The sequence below is a fragment of the Dendropsophus ebraccatus genome, unplaced genomic scaffold (genome assembly GCF_027789765.1).
Source record: "Dendropsophus ebraccatus isolate aDenEbr1 unplaced genomic scaffold, aDenEbr1.pat pat_scaffold_780_ctg1, whole genome shotgun sequence".
NCBI classification, from domain to species: Eukaryota; Metazoa; Chordata; class Amphibia; order Anura; family Hylidae; genus Dendropsophus; species Dendropsophus ebraccatus.
In genome coordinates this window covers 15,465-42,559 of record NW_027210379.1, presented here as the reverse complement: position 1 = coordinate 42,559, position 27,095 = coordinate 15,465, and the positions used below count along the sequence as shown (strand labels likewise).

The window sequence follows — 27,095 nt, the reverse complement described above, 5'->3', positions numbered from 1 at the left end:
TGCAGTACAAGCATTCTTTAGGTCAGTTATCTGCAACCTGTCATGATGAAACTACAACTTTAAGCATGCTGGGAGTTGTAGGTTCATAACAGTTGGAGCGCAGGTATCAGACAGCACAATCAGCAATTTTATCTCAGCTTTGGTTATTGGATACCATATGTCTTAAAGAGACATTTCCGTAAATTATAGCATATTCATTAAAAGGGATTACTCTACACAAAGTGTAGTGTAATCTCAGCTTAAAGGAATGGTAACAGTCGCTTTCCTGGAACCTTTCACACATAACTGAACAGACGGCATTTAAAAAGTCAGACATCTTCATTTGTCTACTTTATCATCAAGATTAATATTAAGGTATTAAAGGGGCTTTATTTGTTCTCTGGGAGCAGGAAGCGGCCGCTAGTTAAATTCGCATTACCAGGGCATTTAAATATTTGACTTGTCCCTGCTGCATATACAAATTTCAGTCTGATGCCCGAGGCGTGCAAATCATTTCCTCTGTGCTCCGGCAAATACACAAACCATATAAATCTGTACTGTAAAAAGGAACGTTCAGCCGACACAGGTCCTACAATGTCACTTAGAGCATAAAAAACTAAAGCTATAAAACAATCTAGTACAAAAGTTAATAAAGTTAGTAAAATATGTAAATGTAAATTTTATCAGGAATTTTTTTGTCTTATTTTTTAATTAAATTTAAAAAATTATCAGATCATAAAAATACAACCTAACGAATATACAAAATTTATGAAACTGATAATCCACAAACATACTGTAGGCGACGGCGGTCTAGCCCACATTTGAGGTTCTGATGAGAAGAAAATACGATAGAGCACACATGGCTGGGGCAGCCTCAAATCTCAGGCCATGTCGTGTCACTTATCACAGATGGATAACAGATGAGAAATTACATAACAAAAGAAATTACTTAAATATTTATACATTTTTAGTTTAAAAAAAAAACTGTTTTAGTAATCTTGCGATTATCCACGTTAGGAAAGACATGGCAGCTTTCTTCCATAAACAGTGTCACACCCGTCTACAGGTTGCGTGCGGTATTGCTGCTCAGCACCAATTATTTCAATTTAGGTGTTATGTTGCTCCTATGTCTATGGACAACAGGCGGAAATAAATGACATGAACGTTATTTTGACGGCTATGACCAAACAACTGCCATTGTTTAATACACTGAAATGGCTGTTGTAATTGAAAACAACGGCCATTGTTTAAAAAAAACATGGGTTTTATTACAAAATGTGAAAATAATATCAAAACAGTTAAGGTGCATAGTTATGTAGAAAAATACTTCCCTTGAAAATGCAAATAAATTAATTTCACTAACATTAAAAAGAAAAATAAGAAATGCAATGTTTTTCATAAAATTCTATAAAAATACATTTCTATACAAAGTGTGTCATTAAGAAATAACAAAAAAGTGGGGTCTTAAACGTTTGCTACACTAACTGCATCTTCCTATGGGCGATGGAAGTGCCATTAGATATGCTTGGCACCATCCCAGTGTATGAAAGGTTTCTGGTATGGCAGCACTGCTTCATTGCTCTTAATCGGACACCCGTTAGTTTTTTAGTTTATCCCTATATCACAGTACTGTGCACTGACCAGAATTTTCTTCCAATATTCCTACAACTTGGGAGACACCTCAGAATATATGACTTGCTTTACATAATGTTACCTTCGCTGACAGACAATAAATGTCACATGAAATCCTAAAAGCGGTGTAATCCCTCTCATAAAATGGTATTTAAAAAGGAATCTCCGGCAACCAGCATTTTTAGAGAGATACAATTGTAGTTAAAGGCCAAGAGTCGGAAGCCAGATGTCCACTGCAGCTACCTCCAGTATCCAGACTGCCCATAACATTACTGAATCAGCACCAAAACAACTTAGTGTTGCAAAGTTAAATTTAGTTCTGTAGAACAGGGGTGTCTGGGTGGTACATCAGGGTACCTTCCTTCTTGAGAAGAGTTAAAGGGGTTATCCAGAATAAGAAAAACACACAGATAAAGCACCACTCCTATCCCCTCAGGTGATATGTGGTATTACAATTCAGCTTTCAATTTAATTGACCTAAGCTGCAAAACAGTGGTGCTGTTTGTGCAAGATATTGGCCAAGACAGTGGGAAGAGTCAGAGGAGATGACCACTGCAGCAGGTAAATAGCTTTTTTTCCTCTCCATTTTTATGGTCAGGAAACACTGATATTTTTTTTTTCCCTGAAGATTCCTGATCAGTATTTCCTGACCATAAAAACTGATGTGTCATGGATGTGTGCAGAAGGCCTTAGGGCCCTATTACCCAACCTGATATTTAGAAGGAAGCAATCGCCAACCTTCTTGTTCCCCGCTCACTGTCTGTGCCATTATATGCACAGAAATCAAGTGGGGAGGAGCTGCCTAGACGGTCTTTAGATCATTCGGGTGCCCATAGGAGAGAGTGGCTGTCTTCTGCCGCCGCTCACGTTATGCGGAGCAACGGGAAACAGACCATCACCATCGTTGTCGGAATTATAAAACATGCAAAAAGACAACGATCAGCTGACTTTATGCATGTCGGCTGACCGTTGCCTTTCAGCATGAGCTATTACACAAAATGTAATCGGCAAAGTACGTATAATAATCGTTTCATGTAATAGGATCCTTAGACACATATAAGACAGTTAAACAGATGTACAATACACCATCTGACTAAGGCTTGAAATCTTTATCTTAAGAATAAAGCATGTTACTATTATAATAAATTAAAGATACCTTCCTAAATATATTCTGTAAATATATAGCGAATGTAACGCTTAACAAATAATAAGGCTAAATGGTTTGTTCGTCATAGCCTTCATCTGTATTCCGGTTATCTCCTAAACATCCCTCCACCAACTTGGAGATTGTCCTTTGGTTTATAACCAATGGTTGTGCTGGGTCTGTACAACTGATGTGATACGGGTCGCTTTTTCTTCTTTCCAGACAGAGTTTTGATAGTCTCTTTCGGTGGTGGTGGCATAGGGATAGGTTTCCAAGGAATGGGGTTATAAAACCCTGGAGCAGGATAGGAGCTAGCATCATAATAGCCTAAAAACAAACACATAAGAATAAAATGACAAGAATGGCAACGGCAACAAGTGTAAAGTAGCTGCGCTGTTCTTCCAAAGGCTGAGATATCAGGCTCAGGGGACGTTAAAGTCAAACCTATTTTACCCTTGGTGGATAAAAAAAAAAAAAAAAAAAAAAGAAGGAGGCTGCATTCATAAATAGTTGATTGATGACGGATCCTGTCAAAATCAGTGGAACGTATCTCATGTGTATGACCAAGGATCAATAAAGAAAAATATTCAGATGTTCCTTACCATCTAGAAGGTGTACAAAACTGTATTTACAGTTTAGGAATTTGAAAGTAATAGTGTGGAGTGCCCATTCAGGGCCCCCATCTATTAGCTGGAGTAGAGACTGGCTACTCTGGAGTCCTTGGCAACAAGAATGGTGTAATGCTTCATTTTCCCTTTGGGGGTGCTGCATGGAAACTGCCACAAAGTTTCCTAACAGTACAGCTAATCACTAATGATCGCAGCTATACCACGTGACCAGCTTAAATGTACAAAACCAGCTTATTTTTTAGGAAATTCTAAACTAATTAGATTAGCGATTTGTTAATCTCTTGTTAGTCCCCACCAATCATGAAGTCATATCATACCCTAGCTATAGCTGGGAGAACTATACAAGTATCAGGGAATGTCAGGGATATACAATACTAATCTGCAAACACACACAAGAGGAACCATGTGTATACCTCATCAGTTCACTCTTCTTAAACACAAGCTATTATTTGGCAAGGAATCATTGTTAAGCCTAGTCCTCATGATTTATTTATATTGTCTCTCTACGCCTTTCACTAAACCATGAAGGTTATCTATCTGCCAACCACGAGTACAAGTGTGACAAATATACACGCAGTGGCAAGAGCCAAACTCTGAGAGACCCTGAAGGCCGAGTAGCTGACCTCTGATGGACTATCAGCCATCCTGAGTACAGATGCCTAGACAGAGGTTGACAGCAGGAATGTGTGAAGCTCACAATGTCAGTATGTTTCTCCCATGAGGACACGGCACCAAACACTTCACAGCAGACCTGAATGTAAGCTCTGGCATACGTTATACACAGGATTGGGGGGGGGGGTGTTTGAGACGCCAATGGAAACTGTCAGCACTTTATGAGCTTCCAACAAAGGTATGAAAAGCATGCCTGGCCTGTCTCCACTCCAGAGAGGCAGTAAATGTATTTACCATGCATAAAACGCTACAGCTTGTAAAACTTTAAATGGAAAAAAAAAATCTATGTAAACTTGTAAAAAAAGTAAATAAAAAAAACAAGAATAAAAAATGGAAACATTTTGGGAACAAAAGTAAACTTAAAATGTATCAATTTACAGCAGCACAAAAATTTTGTATTTTCGTAAAGTTTCGGTTTAATAATGGTTGGGCACTGTTAAAGGAGTTATCCAGCATTAGAAAATTCTAGAAAATAATAAAGATGTTATGCTTGCTTCTCGGCTTTCCCCCCAATGTCTCTGGGCCCCCGGTTAACCACAGCCGCCACTTCTGAGACAGACTCGTCATGGGTGTAACAGCCTGGTCATCCAATCACTGACTGAGGTGGGACAGTGCCGCGGCCAGTGATTGGCTCAGTGGGCTGTCACTCCCAAGACCATTTGATCTTGAAAGTGGTTAGCAAAGGTTCTTTATTATTTTCAATTTAACCGCAGGTATATATCAAAAGTTTTCTAAAGCTGGATAACCACTTTAGGCCTTTTTTAAACAGGATTATCATCAAGCCAAGTGAATTGCCAATGACCAAGCAAAAGTCTCATTTGTTCATTGATCATAACTTTTATACTGCACAAAAGAAAAAAAGCCTATAGCCATAACTGTGTTTTCCAGGACTCCCTAGAGCTGCATCCAACTTCTTCATCCACCTGTATTCAAATGCCGAATGATCAGACTCGGGCATGCTCAAGTTGCTATCATCTCTGCTCCCCATGTAAAAAAAGGGAATGTGCTGCTGACAATAGTAGAGATGAATGACCACATGAAAGATCAAGCAATCCTAAGTGCAGTTGTTTCATTCCAACAGTTGAGCTGTGTAAATGTTCCTTCTTACTTATACATAGTCAGTCGATCAGTATTGAGCTGCACATCTAAAATGCTGCAAGAGTGGCTGTAGTGTCCTGACTTGGATTGACCAGTTCAGTTTTAGGCTGGGTTCACACTACGTATATTTCAGTCAGTATTGTGGTCCTCATATTGCAACCAAAACCTGGAGTAGATTAAAAACACAGAAAGGCTCTGTTCACACAATAGTGAAATTGAGTGGATGGCCGCCATATAACAGTAAATAACGGCCATTATTTCAATACAACAGCCGTTGTTTTAAAATAACAGCAAATATTTGCCATTAAATTAAATTTCAACATTTTGTGAACAGATCCTTTCTGTGTTTTTAATCCACTCCTGGTTTTGGTTGCAATATGAGGACCACAATACTGAAATATACCTAGTGTGAACGCAGCCTACAACAGTACTACTGGATAGAATATAAAATTCCTGAAGGGGCTGCTACATATGAAGATTCAGCAAAACTGATAGAAAAAAGGAACATGGGATAGTCACTCATAGCAAACAGATTGCAGCTCTTATATTTGTAGAGATCCTTTCAAGTGTCACTGTCGTTTAATTTTTTTTGCAGTGATCAATAGTACAGTCGATTTAAAAAAAAAAACTTTGTAGTTAGGTTTATTAGCCGAAAAATGCATTTTTATCATGAAAAAGCAGTTTGAAGCTCTCCCCCTTCTTCATTGTTAAAAGGGGAGGGGTGGAGGGAGATGAGGCACCAAAACAGGACAACAAAGAGTTAATTTATAGCTACATCACCGGGCTATTTCCTCTGAAGTCAGCACTGACCTCTCTGACCTCTGAATAGCGGCTTTCACACAGGTCACACTGTGTAATCCTTTGTTCTCTGCTCTCTGCTGCCTCCTACCCCCTCTTCTCTCCATAGGTTACACAGGGCTCGACAGATGTAAAAGAGTCGAGATTTCCTGATAATGAGCAATGGATGAGAGAGAGAGAAAGGAAGGGGGTGGGGGAGACCTGGGAAAAGTTTTTTTGAATGCAGATAATGGCATATTTGCCTAATAAACCCAAATTACAAAGTTTCTTAAAATCGTCTGGACTATTAAAGGACAACTCCGGCGGGACCCCCCCCCAAAAAAAAAAAAAAAAAAAAAAAACACAGACACACACAGACACCATACTCACCATCCCTCCGTTGACGATCGCCACTCCATTCGCCCGCCGTCCGCCTCACCGTCACCTGCGTCCGCCGTCCAGCGATGTCTCTTGCTTCCGGGTCCATGAGAGAGAAAAGGCTGCCAGTGCGCTTGCGCACCGGCAGCCTTTTCATTGGCTGGAGCGCATCACATGGCTTCCAGCAAGCTCAGCCAATCAGGGCTGAGCAAGCTGGAAGCCATGTGATGCGCTCCAGCCAATGAAAAGGCAGCTGGTGCGCATGTGCACCAGCAGCCTTTTCTCTCCCATTCACTCTCAATGAAGACGCCGAAGAGGAAGAAGACCCGGACCGCCCCCCAGCTCTGACGTCACCCGACACCAGAGAAGAGGACCGTGACGACCGTAATAGGTAATGTATACATTCTTTAACTTCCGGGGTGGGGGGTCGGGGGTCGGAAAGTGGGGGAAGGGGGCCAGACCGGGTATTTAACCACATTACAAAGTTATATAACTTTGTAATGTGTGTTAAATAAGCCAAAAAAAATTTTCGCCGGAGTTGTCCTTTAATTTCTGCAAAATTAAAAAATAAAAATACGACAGTGACACTTTAAAAAAAAAACTGAACAGTACAGCACACACAGGGTAAGAACATAGTGTTATAATAGGACTGGTTAAGGTTACTAGAAGACCACACTAGTACCCACCTGTTAATTTCCCATTGACATAGCCATAGCTGTTTAGCGTAGGCCGTGGTTTGTTCTTTGCCTGTTCCAACCACTCCTCGAACATGTATTCTGCCTTTTCCTTCTTCTCTCTCTGCTCAGCTATACGTTTTTCCTCTTCTTCCTGCACAGAAACACATCAGATACCAATTACCTCATTACATCTGCCCCCTGTCCCCTCTGCACAATAACCTTCCCAACGGGGTATGATGAATAATGCATGGTGTAAAATAAAGCAGCCGACATGTTCTAGATCTCTTTCATCTAGAATGTAGGTTCCAGCGAAATGTAGCATGTAATAGCTGTAGTGCACGCGTCCCATAGCAGCCAGTGTGATGTCTATTCACTGCTGCTCTGCAAACTGCAAGGTCAGGTCTGTTTCTGATCACCGCACAGTTCATTAAAAAATCTGTAGGCTGCTCTGCAATCTCCCTCCAGGCCTTATACCTCAGTGCGGTTACTTGTTTGCCATTTTACAAATGCTCCATAAATGTATTCATGAAACTTATTAATATCCTCTCCATTTCCAGGAGGGATTGTAATTCATGGTTACTGGAATGTGCTGCACCCACACAACGGTTAAAGTCAGAATAAGAATGGGTACTGGGGAAGGGCCAGTGCTGTCACCACAAAGAAAACTTACACGTTCATCAGCGTTCCAGGGCCTTCCCTCCTGGGACATCTCTACCTGCTCTGCCAGAAATCCATTTATACTCACAGTACAACAATTTATAGAGAAAGGGATTAAAGCTAAATATGCACAAGCCAAAATGCTCTCCTGTATAATCATGGTATTCTACCCAACCAACATCATCTCTATAATGCCTCCTACCATAGGCTGGTATGCCGCATCTCTAAACAGACCAAATTAATCCAAGGAAAAAAAAAAAAAAAAATATATATATATATATATATATATATATATATATATATATATATATATATATATATATATATATATATATAATAATAATAATAATAATAATAATAATAATAATATATATTTTATTTATTTTTTGTAGATGTGGGGCACATAGCAATAGTGCTAGGGAGACAAACTAATGGTGGTTAATCATTTAAGTGGATTATGGATGATCTTTAAAGTGTCACGGTCGTTTAAAAAAAAATTTCAGTACAGGCAATTTTAAAAAACTTTGTAATTGGGTTTATTAGCTGAAAAAATGCATTTTTATCATGAAAAAGCAGTTTGAAGCTCTCCCCCCTGTCTCCATGGTTTTCTATGGAGAAGGGAGGGGTGGAGGGAGATGAGGCACCAAAACAGGAAAACAAAGAGTTAATTTACAGCTACATCACCGGGCTCTCTCTTCTGAAGTCAGCACTGACCTGACCTCTGAATACTGTCTTTCATACAGCTCCTACTGTGTAATGCTTTGTTCTCTGCTGCCAACTAATCTCCCTCCTCCCCCCTCCCCCCTCCATAGGTCACTCCGGGCTCGACTGATGTAAAAGAGTTGAGATTTCCTAAAAATGAGCAGTGAATAAGAGAAAGTAGGGGGGGGGGGGGGGGGGGGCTGGGAGCAGGGAAAAGTCTTTTTACATGCCGATAATGGCATATTTGCCTAATAAACCCAGTTACAATCACCTCAAAATCACCTGTACTATTGATTTCTGCAAAAAAAAACAAAAAAAAAACACGACAGTGAAATTTTAAACCACAGTTACATGGGTGATGCGTCCAGGTCCAAGGGGATGGTCCCTAGAGGTGCAAATGAGTTGTGTTGTGGAGGGACAAAATGTTATTTTTATATATTTATTACTATTTAGTCTTTGAATTTACTTTTCTGTTGCTCAAGGACGCTGGGGCCATGGTCATTGAAATCCATCAACTCAAAAGTGTCAGATACGGGATAGAAAGGATGCTGGGAGGACACCCTCCCAGCATTAGTCTGTCATCAGAATACAAATAACTGTGATCTAATGGCCACTAGATCACTATTATTAGTGACATGCTTCCAGAGGAATGTTGGACACACTTCATGCCCTTTCAGATTCTTCCTCTCCTTAATGTGACAGCCCATTCTCTTAATTTTTTTTTAGCTTACAATGTCATACAATAATAAAATAAGTCATATCTTACAAATTCCCAATAAGTCTCTACCTCCTGGAACTTCTCAACCAGCTCCAAGAAGCAGAGAACAGCAGGGGATCCGGGGCACATAGAAGATCGATAAGGTCGGTATGACTTATTATTTTACAATGCTTTAAGAAAAAAGGTAAACAGCTAGACAACACCTTTACAGGAAAGAATTTTAGGTTCAAGTGTTGAACGCATTGCTCTTCAAAGTGCAATGCACCGGTAGATGGGTACCCTGAGGCCTAACACCCAAGTTTTCTATGCACCATGACATGATACAGACCTTTTGTCTCCTCTTCCTCTCCTGCTCCTCTTCTCTCTTCTTACAGAGCCATTCTTGGTATCTTGCTTTACTCTTTTCTTTTATTAAACATTTCTGTTGTTCTTTCAACTCCTTTTCCTGCTGTTCTTTCAGGAGTTTTTCTTCCTTCTCTTTTTTTTCCTGTATGAGATAGGGTGATATCAGCATTATCCTATGTAGAGTTCATAGCTTTCAGCACCAAATATAAAACGTATTTCAGCAATAGATTGTATATGTTTTGAATGTTAACAATATGAACTCCTAAATGTTGCTGCCATTTCATTCTGGATGCTGGTGGGGTATAAAATCATGGTTGGCATCTTTAGCTTATTTTTAATATACAGTATAGTGCAATGCCCCATATGCATTATGTATATGAAAGGAAATGCGTAATCAGAAAATCATAATCGCTTATCATAAAGCATAAATGGCGTTAACAGCGACTCGGGGAGAAGGTGTCTGTTTCCAAGGTGTTGTCAGAAGAAAAAAGGATTATAAGAAATAAAGAACATGTTTCAGTAACCATATCTAAAATTAAATGTCTTAAGAGAAACAGATTGCTGATCTCAGGGGGACCAGCCAAACGATAACACTGCCGGCTGCTAATGAAAGCGCTTTTCTCCCACCTAGCCAGAGTTCTGCTCCACACTGATGAGGGGTAAGACCCTGAAACAGCTGTCTGTGGATGGATACCAGGCCTTGGTTTTTCCCTTGTCATTACAGTGACTTATAGGACCACTTAATATAGTGGTTTTCCTTACAGGAGCCACCCCATGGCTGGGCCCTTCCCAGAGGGATATCTGGCTAGTCCTGTGTTCTGAGACTCTTTAATGAGGCTCCACGGGCTCTTCATTTACACATTAAAACTATATTATATATATATATATATATATATGGCCTTATTCCCACATTCAATGTTTTGCACGGAACAAGGACATGGAAGGATTCCTTAGTGTGAACCCACCCTTAGGGGGGCATTTATTAAGTCCGGCGTTTTTTACGCCGGACTTAAAAATGCCCCCGCAGCTCCGGCGCTACGGAGATTTATGTAGAGGCGGACTGCCTCTACATAAATCCCGTGCGCGCCGGTGCGCACCGCCGAAAACCTACGCCAGCTGAGGACTGGAGTAGGTTTTCGGCGTATATTTGGGCGGAACGGATGGTAAATCGTGCGGACTCCCGCCCACTACACGCCCCCTTTCCGCCCCCCTGGCGTACTCGGCGGAAAGTGCTGATTTGCGAATATTTTATTCGCAAATCGGCCATTTGCGTATAAAATACGCAAATCGGCACTTTCCGCCGAAAATCATCCGTTCGCCGGATGATACATGTGGCCCTTAGGGTCCATTTATACCTTTTTATCCGTAGCTGCAAACAATTGCTGATCAGCAAGATAATAGCTTGCTTGCAGTGCTTTTACAAGGCACAACTAATCGAGCAGCTGGGATGCACGAATAATCCCTGTATCGTTTATGCAGTGATTTAAATACATTGTCATTGACTGCATATCCGCTGTTTACACAGGGAGATATGCAGCCGGAAAAAAAACTTATAGGGCTGCACAAAAAAAAAAATGCGGACAAGCAGGTGTTTTCCTGCTCCTTGGCTGATCACTGACACTGCTGATTCATCTAAATGCGAATTACCACCTGTTTTTTCACAGAGTTCAATCAAACGTAATCAAGGCTTCTGCTTTCTAGTGCCGTAAGAGAGATTTCACAGCTCAAAAATAAATATATATATATTTTATATGGCCAAAAATCTTAAACCAATTGTCCAGTAAATATAATTACATAGTCTTTGCTTGAACCTACAGTAAAGCACTGCGAACTCTATACAGGGTAAATCATAGAGAATATTTTTCCCAAACAGCAAAAGGAAATTAGGTTTTCCTCTTTGCAATTCAAGTTCCAAAGGGCATATTTAAATAATTGTCTTTGGATGCCCTGCATGCTACTTTACACTTCCTTCTTGTCCCCAGACGGAAAAAGTGAACGAAAATACTTTTTTTTTTTCTTTTTCTTTTAAAGCAATTCATTCAGCTCTATTCATTTAGAGCTCTTGCATGTCTCTGTGTAATCCCTTGCTTCCTATTTTATTTGTTCTGCTGCTTTACATTCGGTGCAGCCAGGACTATTTCATGACACTGAGTGACGCTTGTGATTTGCTAATTACACCCTGGGCGAGGGGCCCCACCAGCATCTTGGAGCCACATTAACTAATAGCTGTAATAGCAGACGGGCTGTTTGCCAGCAGAGATAATTGCATCTCTTATTGTCACATAGCTCTGCGAGTCTCTCTGCTTCAGACCTCATCCTCTGCTATGTGGAAACACCTGGTAGACTTTATATGCGATCCCAATACATATAAAACAATCTTTCACATACTTTATAAAAATTTATAGGCAACGCTGTTTCCAAGATGGTTTTCTAGATAAATCACCATAATCCTTTAATCATAGGGTTTTAGAACAATGCCCAACCATTACTCATGTAGTCAGCTCTGGTATATGATCCCACTCCAGGCTCATGGGGAGAAAAGCGTAAAAATGCGAGGACGGGTGGGATTTTTAATTCAATCGTAAGAAAGCTATGCTGCTTTATGGGTGACTAAATGCAATAAAATGGCCCCGGAGAAAACTTTTGGACTAGCAGATCAGGTAGACGACCATAAGACCTTCTTAGTCATGCATAGACTTCTACATCTAAAAGTGCCCATACCCATTCCATGAAAGTCTGCCAACATGTGATAATTTTTCTTGGGATTGGTGGAGGTCCCCAGTTATTATCACCTATCCTTTGTGGGTTCCACTCCCCAGTCGCTTGATAATTCAGACAATGTAGCTTCATAGACTTACATTGTCGGAGACACAGCCAGGGAGATGGGGGGGGGGGGGTAAATCGCATGGCTGCCACACTCTCTCCCCAACTACTGTACCTTCTGATCGGCGCAGGTCTCAGCAGTGAGTCTTGCCACGATTAATAATTGTTGACATGTTAAGTTATTTTTAATGACAGGCACTCTTTAAGGTTTTTCTTCACATTTCAGTAAACCTATACAAGAATATTGGCTCCTTCACAGTAACTTCATTCCCTTTCTACTCTAAAGAAGGCTATACACTTTGACAGCCATTCCTCCCAACACCCCCATACACTTGCACACTCAGCTCAGAGTTCCAAACGGAAAGTAATCTATGGATGACCAGGTTAAAAAAAAAAAATTAAGAAATGCCCATAATAAATAGTGAAGCAAATGCATGTAAACAGGGGACTATAGAAGACATACGGGTATATATTATTTTTTTAAGAACATGTGTTGACAGGAAACTTAACCCTCTATTGTCGTACAACGGCCGTGATTATTATGAGAATATATGTTGCATTGTTGTCTATGGGATCCCGGCCGGAGCGTATACACATAGTATATGCTCCGGCTGGGATCCCTAGCGGCGACGCAAACAACTGACATTTCAGTGTTCTGCGGCTGCTATTCAGTGAATAGCGCCTGTAGAAAACCATGTCAGTGCACACTGTGGAGCGAGCGGCTCCGGACACTCACTCCATAGTGTGCTGTGGGGAGTTCTGATGCGGGCACGCACGGATGCACCCGTATCAGAACTCTGTGGGTACTGCAGTACCGGCCGGGATGATCTTTTCAGAGACCGGCTGTTCCATGACCCAGGCGGGTCACGGAACGGCCGGTCTCTTACAACGTGTGAACATGGCTTTAGGGTGGACAGATTCCGCCGCACTCCTGAAGGATTAGTGGGTTCATTTTTCAGGCGGACGGCGGAATCTGCCAAACCACAGAATGAAGCCTATGGGACCAGCGGAGATGTGCGCGGCCAGGAGCTGGGGGGCGAGCTGCGGAATCTGCAGGGGGTGATCCGACGGGATTCTGTAGTGTGGATATATAACAAGTAGTGTAAATAATGGTACAGCCGCCAATTAATTGACAATATCCTTGCGTCTATAAACTAACAATAAGAAAGGATGCGCATCCTTTCTTATTGTTAGTAGTGTGGATATACCTAGGAACAGGACATATGACACAAAACACTTTTTGGGACATACTATCTGTAAAGATAGTAATGTGGATCAAAATGCTTCCTTCAGCAAAATGCAAATCAAATACATTGAGGATTCAGCGTCCTGATCTAGGAAACATCCACGTCTCCAGGTTTACCTTTTAACAACATCTGCCGACAAGTCCTCCACAAGCACATGATTGTAAGAAAATCACTACATTTCTGCCATTTTCCGGGCTAGCTCTGAAAGGTAACATGTCTGCAGAAATCCGCAGTACGTGCATAAAACAGGCTCTCCAGACTTTTACAGAAAATCAACTGTGTTTAACAGTCCACAGAAATCGCAGCACTTACATGGGAAAATGACAGCACATAAATCTAGTGGAGCAATAGGCAGATATTTACCAGCTTAATTCAATAGCCGCATGGCTGAATCATGAAAAAAACAGACAGAAATTCCTTTCAGACAGGTCATTTGTAACACGGAGACGGTTTCGTGTTTGCCCGACCTGTTTGTTCTATGAAACTGCTCATTGTTCTTGTATAATATATATATACTTGTATAATATATATATATACACACTTGTATCAGTCAAATAGTGTACATCATATGAGGTGAGCATGGACTCCCGATGACGGAACCACCAGCAAGTTGCTGCACGCTGACCATAATTTGGGAGTGTGATATCCATGGATGGTCTCACCATAGTCGGTGCTTTAGAATAAAACACATGATGTTCAAAGATCTGGTTTATTTCCCCTTACAAAGCCAGCTACATCAAAGAACTGGGACTTGTATACTTCAAGGATTTGCGTTCTCACTTTTGCATGCAATTCCTTTTGTTAGGGAAGTTAGTCAACCATTATAATAATAATAATAACCATGAGCATAAATAGGAAAACCTATCATCAAAGAGGAAATAAGAAGAAACATCAGGAGCCAGGAAGCCAATGTGCCGACAAAAATGACTGCTGTAGTCTAAGCTTTAGGGATTTTCAAATAGGCCAATGGAGAAGCACAATACGGTATACAACCTGATGGCTCCTGAATCTACATTATTGTGTCTACATCTGCATTCAGGTCTTTGGTTTTCACTGTGTTTGGGTTCTCATCTGAGACATTTTGCTGCTGGAACAGTCGTTGGTCTGGCAAAAATCTAACACATTTGGAGGTTGATATACCAAAAAGAGAAGCCTAACGTTCGACTATGGAGTCCACTATACGAAAATACCACAGTGCAACAGAAATCTAAGACCTTTTTACACAGGGTTGCACAACGATGAATGCCGATCTTGGTGCACCATTAATGAGCCTTTACACAGCTCCATAAATTGAGGGCCAGGCCGGACAATCCAGGTGCAGCCCTTTAATTTAATCATTGTTGGCCGCACATGCCACATTTACACAGGGTGATGAGCAGCTGATAATGAGAATTTAAATGGTCCTGTGTTTTACTGTTTATTAATTGATCGCTGGTCTCTTATGCTGCGTTTACACGAAACCATAATTGACCCGATCGTACGATTAACGATGTCGGAGTGGCGATTTTTTTTTCAGAACGATCAGCGTTTAGACGGTACGATATATCATACGGAAAAATCATTTTGCGATCGCGCACCCACAGCCCGGCCCGGCCCTCCGCTCGCAGCCCGGTCCCCCGCTCGTCCGCAGCCCGGCCCCACGGTCAACCGCAGTCTCCTGCGCCGCCCCGATCGCCAACCCCGCCGCCGCCCCGATCGCCACCCGCCGCAAGCATACGTTACCTGCTCCGCGTAGCAGGTCTTTGACATTCACGACTCCGCTCTTCGGTGCACTGATTGGCTGAAGAGGGGAGCCAGGAATTTCAAACGGCTCCTCTTCAGCCAATCAGTGCTCCTCTTCAGCACTGATTGGCTGAAGAGGAGCCGTTTGAAATTCCCGGCTCCCCTTTTCAGCCAATCAATGCAAGGCAGCACTGATTGGCTAAAGAGGAGCCGTTTGAAATTCCTGGCTCCCTTCTTCAGCCAATCAATGCAAGGCAGCACTGATTGGCTAAAGAGGGGAGCCGGGAAATTTCAAACGGCGGCGGGGGTGGCGATCAGAGCGGAGGGGGTGGCGATCGAGCCAGCGCAGGGGCTGCGGATGAGCGGGGGGCCGGGCTGCAAGCGGGAGGCCGGGCAGCGGACGGACTATAGCGCGACGACTGTTTACACGGAACGGTCGTTTGATCGTTCGCTGCGTTTACACGTACAATTATCATTCGAATTAAATCGTTATCGCGCAAATTTGCACGATAATTGTTACGTGTAAACGAAGAATTACATGGACAATTATCAGGGATGAACATTCCAATAAACACTTATGTGCATTGATAATGGGTCTATGCAAAAGAACCTTTTGAGCAGTCTAGAGCCATTTAGACATTGGTTAAATCATTTGAAAGCCATACACTACACGACTACCACACTCCCCCCCACCCCCCCAAATAACGCCCCTTGCTGTACCAAATAAAATAAACAGCCGACAACAAGTGTTTACATATATATCAGTTGATCGCCGACCCCATAATGGTGCGATGGTGCGTGGACACAGAGATTTATCTGACAGATTTTTGAAGCCAAAGCCAGGAATGGATTTGAAAATAGGCAAAATCTCAGTCTTTCCTTTATGAACTGTTCTCTGTTTATATTCTGTTCCTGGCTTTGGCTTCAAAGATCTGTCATATAAATCTCTGTGTGTAAACGCACCATGAGGCTGGGTTCACACTACGTATATTTCAGTCAGTATTGTGGTCCTCATATTGCAACCAAAACCAGGAGTGGATTAAAAACACAGAAAGGCTCTGTTCCCACAATGTTGAAATTGAGTGGATGGCCGCCATTTAATGGCAAATATTTGCTGGTATTTTAAAACAACGGCTGTTATATTGAAATAATAGCCGTTATTTACTGTTATATGGCGGCCATCCACTCAATTTCACCATTGTGTGAACAGATCCTTTCTGTGTTTTCAATCCACTCCTGGTTTTGGTTGCAATATGAGGACCACAATAAAGACTGAAATATACGTAGTGTGAACCCAGCCTTATGGTGCGTTTACACACAGAGATTTATATGACTCTTTTCAAATCCATTCCTGGCTTTGGCTTCAAAACTCTGGCCCTCCCTCTTCAGGCTTTTTCCCTGCCTGAAGACCTGGCCCTCCCTCTTCAGGCAGGGAAAAGGCTGGGGTCGTGTTGGAAAGTAAGATGTAATATTTTAAATGCCAGGACAACCCCTTTAAATATTTGCCTTGGATTAGAAAAACATGTCTGCTTTCTTCTTTAAGACTGTGTTTAGTAATTTAAATCTGACCCACTGAAGACAATGGGACGGAGCTGCAATGCCAAATACAATCAATGGAGAGGTGGAGCTGTATTTGGCACCGAGTCTGGAAGAAAGCAGCCATGGATTTTCTACTCCTAATCAATTTTTTTTTTGTCTTAACGTAATAATTATAAATAAGGCATTAATATTTCAGAGACTGCATCTAAATTTACAGCACTTCATGCAAGATCAGAAGATCTCCTGGCAGGATCCATGCACAGCATGGTATAAATTATTGTAATAATTTACTGTGCATCATGGAGGCTACGCTAGTTAACAATGGCTGGAGTTAATGTATAACCTGCTTACTATTTTGAGCCTCCATCTGGCACACACATCAATACTATTGTTTCCACAAGCACATGACAGGTTGGGCCTGACTTATAATGCAGTCACACCTTTACATACCAATGCTGTTTGAACACGCACGGCTCTCTACATACGGGATAAATGCTTTTCCTACAGTTGTGTATACACGGCTATATGACACATCTCACTCTGTAAAGGACTCAAGTGATGCACTAAATGGGTCGAAAATGGACATTTAGTAGGATATATGGTGAAGGTGAGATAGCGTCTCACCCCTTACAGACATCATGAAAAATGAACATACACGCTGCAACAGGCACAGGTCTGCACATCAGAACAGACCATCATGCTTTCTAAAAAAAAAATACCAAGACGTTAAAGGGGTTGTTCACCCAAAAATGTTTTCTTTCAAATCCGCTAGTGCCAGAGATTTGTTGTTTACTTTAAAAAATAAAAATCTCAAGTCTTTCAGTACTTATCAGCTGCTGTATGTCCTGCAGGAAGTGGTGTATTCTTTCCAGTCTGGAGAGAAGGAGATTTTTTTCTCTGGGGACTTGCTTCTGCTCTGGACAGTTCCTGACATGAACATGAAGTCACATTGAAGACCACTGTGTAAGACTGGAGAGAATATGCCACTTCCTGCAAGACATACAGTAGCTAATAAGCACTGAAAGACTTGAGATGTTTTGATAGAAGTAAATTACCCATCTACTGCAGGATGGAAGAGCTGTGAGCTTTGGCGTGAAGCACTCACCCACTTCAGGCTGTATTAGATTACCAGAGCTTTGCTGTAAATGAGCTAAATTAACATTAAAGGGGTTGTATAGGAATGGAAAAACAGTGTCACACCTGTCCAAATGTTTAGAATTGTATTACAGCTTTGGCCATGTAACCTATGGACTGGTGTGGCACTGTTTCTGAATCGAGATGAGCAGAGTATATCGCTGTTTTCCAGGCGGCCTTAGGGCTGCATCCAACGTCTCCAGCCACCGATAATAATCAAATGCCGCTCTCTTATAAAAATAAAGAAAATTAGCAGCTGGTCTTTCCTACCATTTTGTTTCTACAGCTCCTGTGCAAATTATGTCTCCATGGTAACAGACAGCAAACTAACTGTGTAGTCTGATCCTAACATTATTCCATTGTATATGTGCTAATATACAGTACATTTCTTTGACTAACCAGAATATAGAGAATAAACTGAATAAAGTATGAGGTTGCAAGGTTTTTCAGTGGTCTCCAACTTTTGTCTCTGCTGCTGTTGTAAAAATATAACTTCCATAATGCCCAGACAGCCAACAGCTATCCAAGCATGCTGGGATTTGTAGTTTTGCCACAGTTCCTATACTAAAGCTGATGGCTGTGAGTTGGTCTGCATAGGAGCTGTAGGAGATCTAGATATGTTGCATGTGAACTCATCCTTTGAGAAAACGTAGTTACGGAGATGACAGACGATGGACAAAGCCTTAAAGGCATATTCTGGCATATTCAAGCATAATAAACTCCTATTAAGTAAACTTGTAGGAAACAGTCATGACCGGACGATCAGTTTCCCTCCAGGGTATGTATAAGATGAGAACAATAGTATCTGCTAGAATCTACAGTCACGGATGATTAATGGGAAATGTACTTTTTCAGTGCTATCACTGTGCGGACTTTGACTGCTGAACTTACATATTCTGCATACTTCTCATGACTGTAAACAATGCCGATCACACCATCTGCACTTTATTTATTGCTGACATAGCATTCTTCTATATTACTGGAAAATTAAAGTGATGTCATATTACATTTCTCCTTTTGATTTTATCATCTCATACTTTATCCCTTCGCCAGCCGTCACCTGAGAGCGAAGATCCAAAAGGCATTGACACGGACAGCGGTTACTGTGACCTCTAAACGAAGACTCAATAATATAATATATCAGAGGATATCGGAAGTCTAACACATTTGAGCATTGGTAGGATGACAGCGGTTTCACAACCACTGCAGCCTTGCCTGGGCAACCATCAGTACTTTGTTGCGATCTGTACCAGGTCAGGGCACTCCTTGTTTCCTCCTACACACAGATACAAGATACAACAACAGGAGAGATAAAGAGTACATGTCTGGGTACTTAGCATCTGAAAACCCTTGAGTCTCCTAGTGTACTGACAAGGACTACATGGCTGAACATTTTAACCCTTTATCTTTTTGCAGATTACAAAAAAAAATTCAAAAAGGGCATCTTCCCCTTTGTATTTCTATGCAAGAAATATAGAGTGACACCAGGTGACAATTGAAAAAAAAAAAAAAAAAGTATTATCCTTTAAGGGCATGTCCACACTACGGAATCCCAGCGGATTCCGCAGCTTGCCCCCGCTCTCGGCCACTCGAATCTCCGTTGGTCCCATAGACTTCATTCTTTGGTTTGGCAAATTCCGCCGTCTGCCCAAAGAATGAGCGGGTGATTATTATTATTATTTGTTTATAAAGAGCCCTTAATTCCAGAGCGCTGTACAATAGATGGTGGTAACAAGCAGGAACAGTACAAGATCAGGACACATTACATGAAGGCAAAAGACACGCTGGTACATGGGGGAAGAGGACACTGCCCGCGAGGGCTTACAATCTATAAATCCGCCGGGATTCCGTAGTGTAGACCCTTATAGTGGAAAGGGTTACTGAGTTACTGGGGCTCCTTATTTCATACTCACAGAGAAGCTTTGTGATGCTGTTTGGTGCCACCTCCCTTCTAGTGCAGAAGTGTGATGGAACATGTTGCATTGTATTTTTGACAAACTCCTTACGGATCCAAGAGAAGGAAAAAAATAAAAATGATTGCATGCCTCTGTATAAAGGATGCATCGGCAGACTTTACTCTTGATCCGTACCAATACAGAACCACAAAAAAAGCGCATGGCTTCTCTCAGCTTTACGTGCAGGGCAGGGTAGATACATAAACAGCAAAGTAATCTGCAGCCCTTTGCTGTCATCAGCGCTTCCCCTACTGCGCTCCATGATTTTTTTAACCCATCAAAGCAACCAAATGAATGAGCATTTGAGAATTGTAACGTAAGAACACTGCGGGTGGGTTTAATTAGAAAACTATGTGCCCAAGGTGCCGACACTCCACGAGACATCTGCTATGTAATCAGTAGGTGAATATTAATTCAGGAATGATGTAGAGATATAGAGAGATTTACAGCTTCACCTGCTCTTGTTTTTTTCTGACCCATTCCTTGTGTTGTTCTTCAGCCAAAAGTTTTTTCTGCTCTTTCTTCAGCTCCTGTTTTCTTCTTTCTTCCTCTTGCTTTAATTCCTAAGTGAAAAGACATACACCGAAACGTGAAATGATTGTTGCATTACTTAGTATTAATTGTGTATATTGCCATATAAAACCAAAGCCTGTATGAGCAACAGCATGAACACTATCCACCCCACTCCCCCCTTCAGGGTATTACAGATGAGTGTGCAATGTAAAACTGCATGTCCATCTTGGCTGGCTGGAGGAGGTGGGGGAATCAAGAACACTCATGCAGAGTTGATTTGAAAATCTATAAAAAGATAAGTGACCTGTCATGTATAGATGCCGAAGTAAAAATCAACAGACAGTGACTAGCTGCTCTACACATATTTAGCCACATGACCAGTAGATTTATAAGGGCATCTGACACCCAAGAAAACCTCCTCTAAGAAGGTTTTCCTTTAAAGGTAGCATCTAGCCTGCTGTTATGTCCTGGTAGCTCTGGGGCTCTGAGGATGAAGGCAGGTTTCTTGCTTGCATCTTCTGCAACATTTTCCTGATATCAGGAGTTTATTTCCTATGTTAAAGAGGTGTTGTGGTGCAGAGGTAGACAGGCAGGCATTAACATAGAATATAAACTGCTAATATCAAGAAAAGAGCACAGAGAATCAAGGTGAGAAACTTTCCTTAATCCACTGCGCCCAGTGCGCTGATAGTTTCCCTTTAATCAACAGAAAAAAATGTACATCACGTTTCCCACTAATTTCTTATTCAGCGGGTACAAGTCTGCGGATTAGTTAGCGCCCTGCTTCCACATCTTAGGTAGCTCTGGACTAACTACTTTTCTACTATTAATGTAGGACTCTCAAACTTAGACCAGAGACTAGGTAAAGCAGAAATGTACACTTACCTCAGCTATTCTGCTTTGTAGCTCTATTCGGCCTTGTCTTTCCTTGCTAAGCAGCCAGGTTTCCCAAGGAGAAAGCTTCAGATCTGCTAAAGATTGCTCTATAGCACTGACCCCACCTTGGTTCTGATTACTGAAAAAGAAGATACATATACAAAGAATTATAGAGTGTTATTCAACATTACATAATATAAATACTGTAGATGAGACCACAAAGTTAGCCAGGCATGGGGCAGCCCCCAACTCTACACAAGGACTGAGTGGTGGTCTGTAACCTAGACAATGAGCTGTCAACAAAGGAAGGAAAAGAGCAGCATATCAGAAGTTTGATGAATCAATGTATTTGATGAGTCCTACAAGTAATAACTATGTTGGTTAAGATGGGAATATCCCTTTAAGGATTTTTTTTTTAAAATAATTTACATTCAGATACTTAATTTAATGATAAGAATGCATTTCATGATAAGAATTATCATCCTGGAGCTTGTCCAGCACACATGTATGAAAGCGCCGCTCAGTCTGTAGCAAATTCAGAATATATGTATGCAAGTCTAAACAGGGTGCATGAAGCATGATGGCTGTATTATGGGATTTCTTATAATACAAAATGCCAATAAACATGAGGCCGTACTTAGCTGCTCTTCACTCTTTAGTACGCTGCACTTACAGTAAAGCCATGCAGGCTACTGTTAACTCATATAGAAAAGCTTTATATCAGCATTATGCGAATCATTCCCATTTCATATTGTTAAAAAGGATGGAGTGAAAAAAATTACCATAGACTTTAGAAGACTGTCTTCATTTACGAGTAGCCGGGGAATAATAACTTCCAAGGTACTTGTTGCCAGTTTTTACATACATTGGCTACACGGCTTTTGGCGCTTGTCCTGCCATGCTCTAAGAAAACCGTCAGCAGAAGACAATGCAGGCCGCCGACTGTGACCCAGCAGCTTGTAAACGTAAGGACACCAAAACGGAATGTCATCTGGCAGCTTTTCAGACTGTTTAAATGGTATTCTAGATGCTTTGGTTTTTGGCATTTCAACCACAAAAGACAATGTAGACTGCTGACTGCGATATATAGCAGCTTGTAAACTTGGGGAAGCCAAATGTTAACACTGCCTGGCAGCTTTCCAGACTCCTTTAATGGTAAATAAAGTAGGTTTAACCCTATGGTCTTGCAATATGGAACTGTTATATAGCCACTTTTCTAATACAAGTAGGACTAAAAGTGAACTCTTAGGGGGAAATTTAACAGGACTTTGCACTTATTTTTAAGTGAATAATTGGATTTTTCGCCCAATTTTGGTTGAAGTTTTATTTATGAACCAGTATTCAACGAGCGAATATTTTTAGATGCAACTTTTTTTTTTTAATCTCCCTGTTTTGAGTTTTCACCCAAATATTTGGATAATCCAGGATTAGCGCCCAATTTATCATTTGCGACTTTTTAAAAAGTCGCACAAACAGGTGTAGGCTTACGTCTGGTCAATACCAGGTGAATATGCTTGCGCAATTTTTACATTTTTGCACTTTTTTCTGAGACTTTTTACTTAGATACATCCACTAAGGCAGTGCTACATGTTAATAAATTAGTCAAAAAATATTGGACCAAAATATACACTGATCCTCATTAGAATAGTTGCACACATTAGACTCCTTAGTAAATGTCCCCCTTAGTGCTACTGAAGTGAAGTCCCCAAGTATCTAATGAATACTTTTAGAAGAGATCAAGCAATACTGCCATGACAAAGGATGGAGAGAAAATGTAATGCTACCTCATTTTTTACCACTGCAACCTGTATGGCTGAGAAAAACATTCATTTAGCGTCCAGTCACATGTACAGGATCTGCAGCAGATTAATGCTGCAGATATCAATGTAACTAAATAATCTGCAGCTTTACATCTGAGACATCAAATCTGTTGAAAATCCTGTATGTGTGAATAGTCTCTTGAAGAATTATTGTCATTTATAAAAACTTTTTCCATGTCATAAGTTGTGATGGGATGCGTTGGAGAGCCCAACCAATGTCTAGATATAGCTAGGAGAAGCATGCAGCAGCGCACTTCACGTCCCGGGATGCAATCTGTCTCGCTGCAGGAGGAGGGGCTCTATAGACTTATAATAAAGCCCCTCTCCTGCGATGAGCTAGAATAAATGCTGAGCTGTGGCGTGTCAGCTGTACCTAGAGATTGGGGCAGGTCATGGCACTGAAACCCTGACCAATCAAAACATTTGTCCCATGTCAAAAGTTTTAATAAATTACAGTAATGATTCAATGTTCTGGGCACCCCCACAGCAAATACCCTCAAGGCTGGCCCTTTGTATGTAGTGGCCAGACCTCTGTGTACTGATTGGACATTAAAGTGTCACTGTCGTGAATTTTTTTTTTTTACTCCAGGCGATTTTAAGAAACTTTGTAATTGGGTTTATTAGCCGAAAAATAAATTTTTATCATGAAAAAGCAGTTTGAAGCTCCCCTCCCCCTGTTTTCATTGTTCTCCTATGGAGAGAGCTAAATAAAACACCAAAACAGGACAACAAAGAGTTAATCAACAAATACATCACCCTCTCTCTCCTCTGACAGTCAGCACTGACCTCTCTGACCTCTGAATACAGCTGTCACCCAGCTCGGTGCCTCTTATCCTTTGTTCTCAGCTCTCTGCTGTCGGCTAACTCCCTCCTTCCTCCTCCCCCCTCCCCTCTCTATAGAACAGACTGGGTACGTCTGATGCAACAAGTCACAATTTCCAGATTTTTTGCAGTGAATGGAAAAGAGGAAGGAGGGGGGGGGGCTGGGAAAAGGCTTTTTGAATGCAGATAATGGCATATTTGGCTAATAAACCCAATTACAAAGTTTCTTAAAATCGCCTGGACTATTGATTTCTGCAAAAAAAAAAAAAAAAAAAAAACACATAAAACATGTGCCACTAGCTCTTTACTTTTATGGCAGACAACAAGATGATCTCAATGTGTCACCCACTCCCTTAGGCTATGCTGGTCTATGCATCTAAGGTATACACAGGGGCAACATATGCCACTGTATATCCATACATGCTGTGTATACTGCAGTGGAGAAAGCTATTTGCACTTTCCTATACAGTACATGGCTAGGATTGTGTATGCCCCAGGAACTTTTCAGTACACAGCTGGTGGTTATAAGAGAACATTATGTTTAATGCACAAACGCTAAGGCCTATAACATTACCTAGGCTTCTTTGTTTCATTTTCCTCAGCCAAAATGTCTGCATGGAAAGAATGATCTTCAATGTCGCTTTCAAAGCTGTCGTGGTAGATTGGCGATAATAAAGAATATGTGGATTCCCCGGCGCTGCTGATGTCACAGCTCTTGGAACGCCCCATTACAGGCTGACTGGTGCTTGGTTTCTGAGGGGTGGAATGAGAGAGTCTCACTTCTGCAGATCGAACGTCACTGGTGGTGGAAGACATTGCCTACAGCACAAGCAAAACAAGGAAAAAGGAATGACTGCCTGGACAAGATCATTCTACTAGGTTTATCAAAACTGGTGCAAAGGTAAAGTGAAGCATTTGCCCACAACAACCAATAAAAACGCTGCTTTTACGTTCCAATGGGCTTTAGAAAAAAAACAGCTGGTATTTAATTGGTTGCTATAAGCAGCTTCACCATGGAAAGTGTACATCCTGTCTCCTATAGCCATTTCTCCACTGTAAATCTACTTTGAAATCAGTGTCCATCCTTGTCCAAGGTCTGTGGTCACTCGGGGGTCCCGCACCTGCTCCGCAGACACTCGGGGGTCCCGCACCTGCTCCGCAGACACTCGGGGGTCCCGCACCTGCTCCGCAGACACTCGGGCGTCCCGCACCTGCTCCGCAGACACTCGGGGGTCCCGCACCTGCTCCGCAGACACTCGGGGGTCCCGCACCTGCTCCGCAGACACTCGGGGGTCCCGCACCTGCTCCGCAGACACTCGGGGGTCCCGCACCCGCTCCGCAGACACTCGGGGGTCCCGCACCCGCTCCGCAGACACTCGGGGGTCCCGCACCCGCGCCGCAGACACTCGGGGGTCCCGCACCTGCTCCGCAGCCACTCGGGGTCCCGCACCTGCTCCGCAGCCACTCGGGGGTCCCATAGGGAGTTTCTATTATTCAGGGATCCAGGGTCTGCATTGATTCATGATGTCATTTCTAAGATGGTAACACCCCCATATCCCCAGCCCACTGTCTAGGATGTACTGCTAACATTACAACAGTCATACTGTATACATATTGAATACATTGTATACATAGGATCTCCAGCTGACACTACAACTACCAGCATGCTTTAATAACAGCCATACAGTCACATGCTGAATCTACACGATTCCATCAGGTAAAGAGGAAAGGCCAGCTACCACCAACAGAACTAACGCATCGTATAACCTGTTCACACGAGTCTCTACCTACCTACTGCCTCACACATCAGCCTCCGGTATCACCGGAGAAGCATCGCCGGCAGATTACAGTTCTCTACAGATTGCAGCCAGTTTTCAAAATGGCGACGATCCCATCAGCCGCTGCGAGACGTGTCCAATGACAGAGCACGTTTCCTCACGCCGAGAAAACCCCGCCCCCTGTTGTCATGGGAGCGCGAAACCGTCCTCAGGTGGCTTCCTGGTTACGCGTGACGCGTTACTGCCTGAACCATAGCAACCGCTGAAAGCTGTGTATATAACAGAAGCAAATAGCACTGCTGTATATGCAGCTCTCCCAGCATGCCGTGCGCTGTGTGCGGCTACAGTGATATCTTCATGTGCCAATAAAACACACGCGTCCTAAATAAACATAGGAAATACCACAAAACAATGCACATCTATCTATCTATCTATCTATCTATCTATCTATCTATCTATCTACTCTATCTATCTCCTCTATCTATCTATCTATCTATCTATCTGCAGATATAGAATCAGCATTGTATACTGTACTGATGTATAATCTACTGATAACTAAGTTTAACTGTATGGACAGAGTCCCTTTAACTAAAGCCCCTATTACACGGGGTGAAACAAAGGAGCAAGCCCCTCGTTCCCCGCTCGCTGCTGGCGCTATTACATGTGTCGGCAGCGAGCGGATAAGAGTGAAGGGGGCCTCGGAGAGCTGCGGGGGGCGGGGGGGGCGGGGAGATAGTGGCAGTCTGCTGCAGCGGCTCCTATTCCACGGTGCAGATCGTTACTGTCTTAGTAGTTTGTCTTTCAACAAGTTAAAAGACAACCATCAGCCAACATCGTTCTTGTCGGCTGATCGTTGTCTTCAATTACACAAGACGATTATCGGCCATAACGGCCAAATATGGCCAATAATCATTTTGTGTAAAAGGGCCTTAAGTGTGCGTTCACACAAATTTATCTGACAGAAGTTTTTAAGCCAAAGGGTGGGTTCATACTACGGAATTCTCACGGATAATGTCCGTGGAATTCCACAGTATGTCCGCGCACACGGGCCCGCGCCTTTCCGCCGCCTCCATAGACACCATTCTATGGGCTGACGTTAGGGCTGGGCGATTAATCGAATTAATTCGATTAATCGTCCAGAACGTTGAAATCGATTTGATTTTTTGTGAAAATCGTAAATTCGATTTTCACAAAAAATCATTTCGGGCTGCTGTGCCGGAGAGGAGCTGAGAGGAAGGTGGGTTGCGGTGCGGGCCGGCGGGAGAGCCGTAGAGGGGCGGTGTGGGTGAGCGGGGAGAAGATGCTGGGTGGCCAGGCTGGAGAGGGGCGGTGCGGTGCGGGCCGGCGGGAGAGCCGTAGAGGGGCGGTGTGGGTGAGTGGGGAGAAGACGCTGGGTGGCCAGGCTTTAGAGGGGCGGTGCCGGCGGCCTCCAGCCACTGACAGCGCCGCCGCTGACCT

General features: G+C 42.3%; 1 protein-coding gene across 5 annotated transcripts; it reads right to left on the bottom strand.

The window, feature by feature from the left end:
- Nucleotides 1-2,705: 2,705 nt before the first annotated feature.
- LOC138779826 (coiled-coil domain-containing protein 34-like) lies at nt 2,706-25,814 on the bottom strand. 5 transcript variants are annotated; one of them, XM_069956645.1, is made up of 7 exons: nt 25,651-25,814; nt 24,434-24,678; nt 21,227-21,356; nt 20,284-20,391; nt 9,392-9,550; nt 6,996-7,137; nt 2,706-3,082 (listed from the first exon to the last, which is right to left on the bottom strand). In XM_069956645.1, exons 2-7 carry the CDS (start codon nt 24,673-24,675, stop codon nt 2,865-2,867), a joined length of 999 nt encoding a protein of 332 aa, XP_069812746.1. In that variant the 5' UTR covers nt 24,676-24,678; nt 25,651-25,814; the 3' UTR covers nt 2,706-2,864. The 5 variants fall into 5 exon arrangements, with proteins under 5 accessions (XP_069812746.1, XP_069812747.1, XP_069812745.1 ...); XM_069956646.1 differs by lacking the exon at nt 25,651-25,814 and adding an exon at nt 25,545-25,618; XM_069956644.1 differs by lacking the exon at nt 25,651-25,814 and adding an exon at nt 25,520-25,602.
- Nucleotides 25,815-27,095: the final 1,281 nt, after the last annotated feature.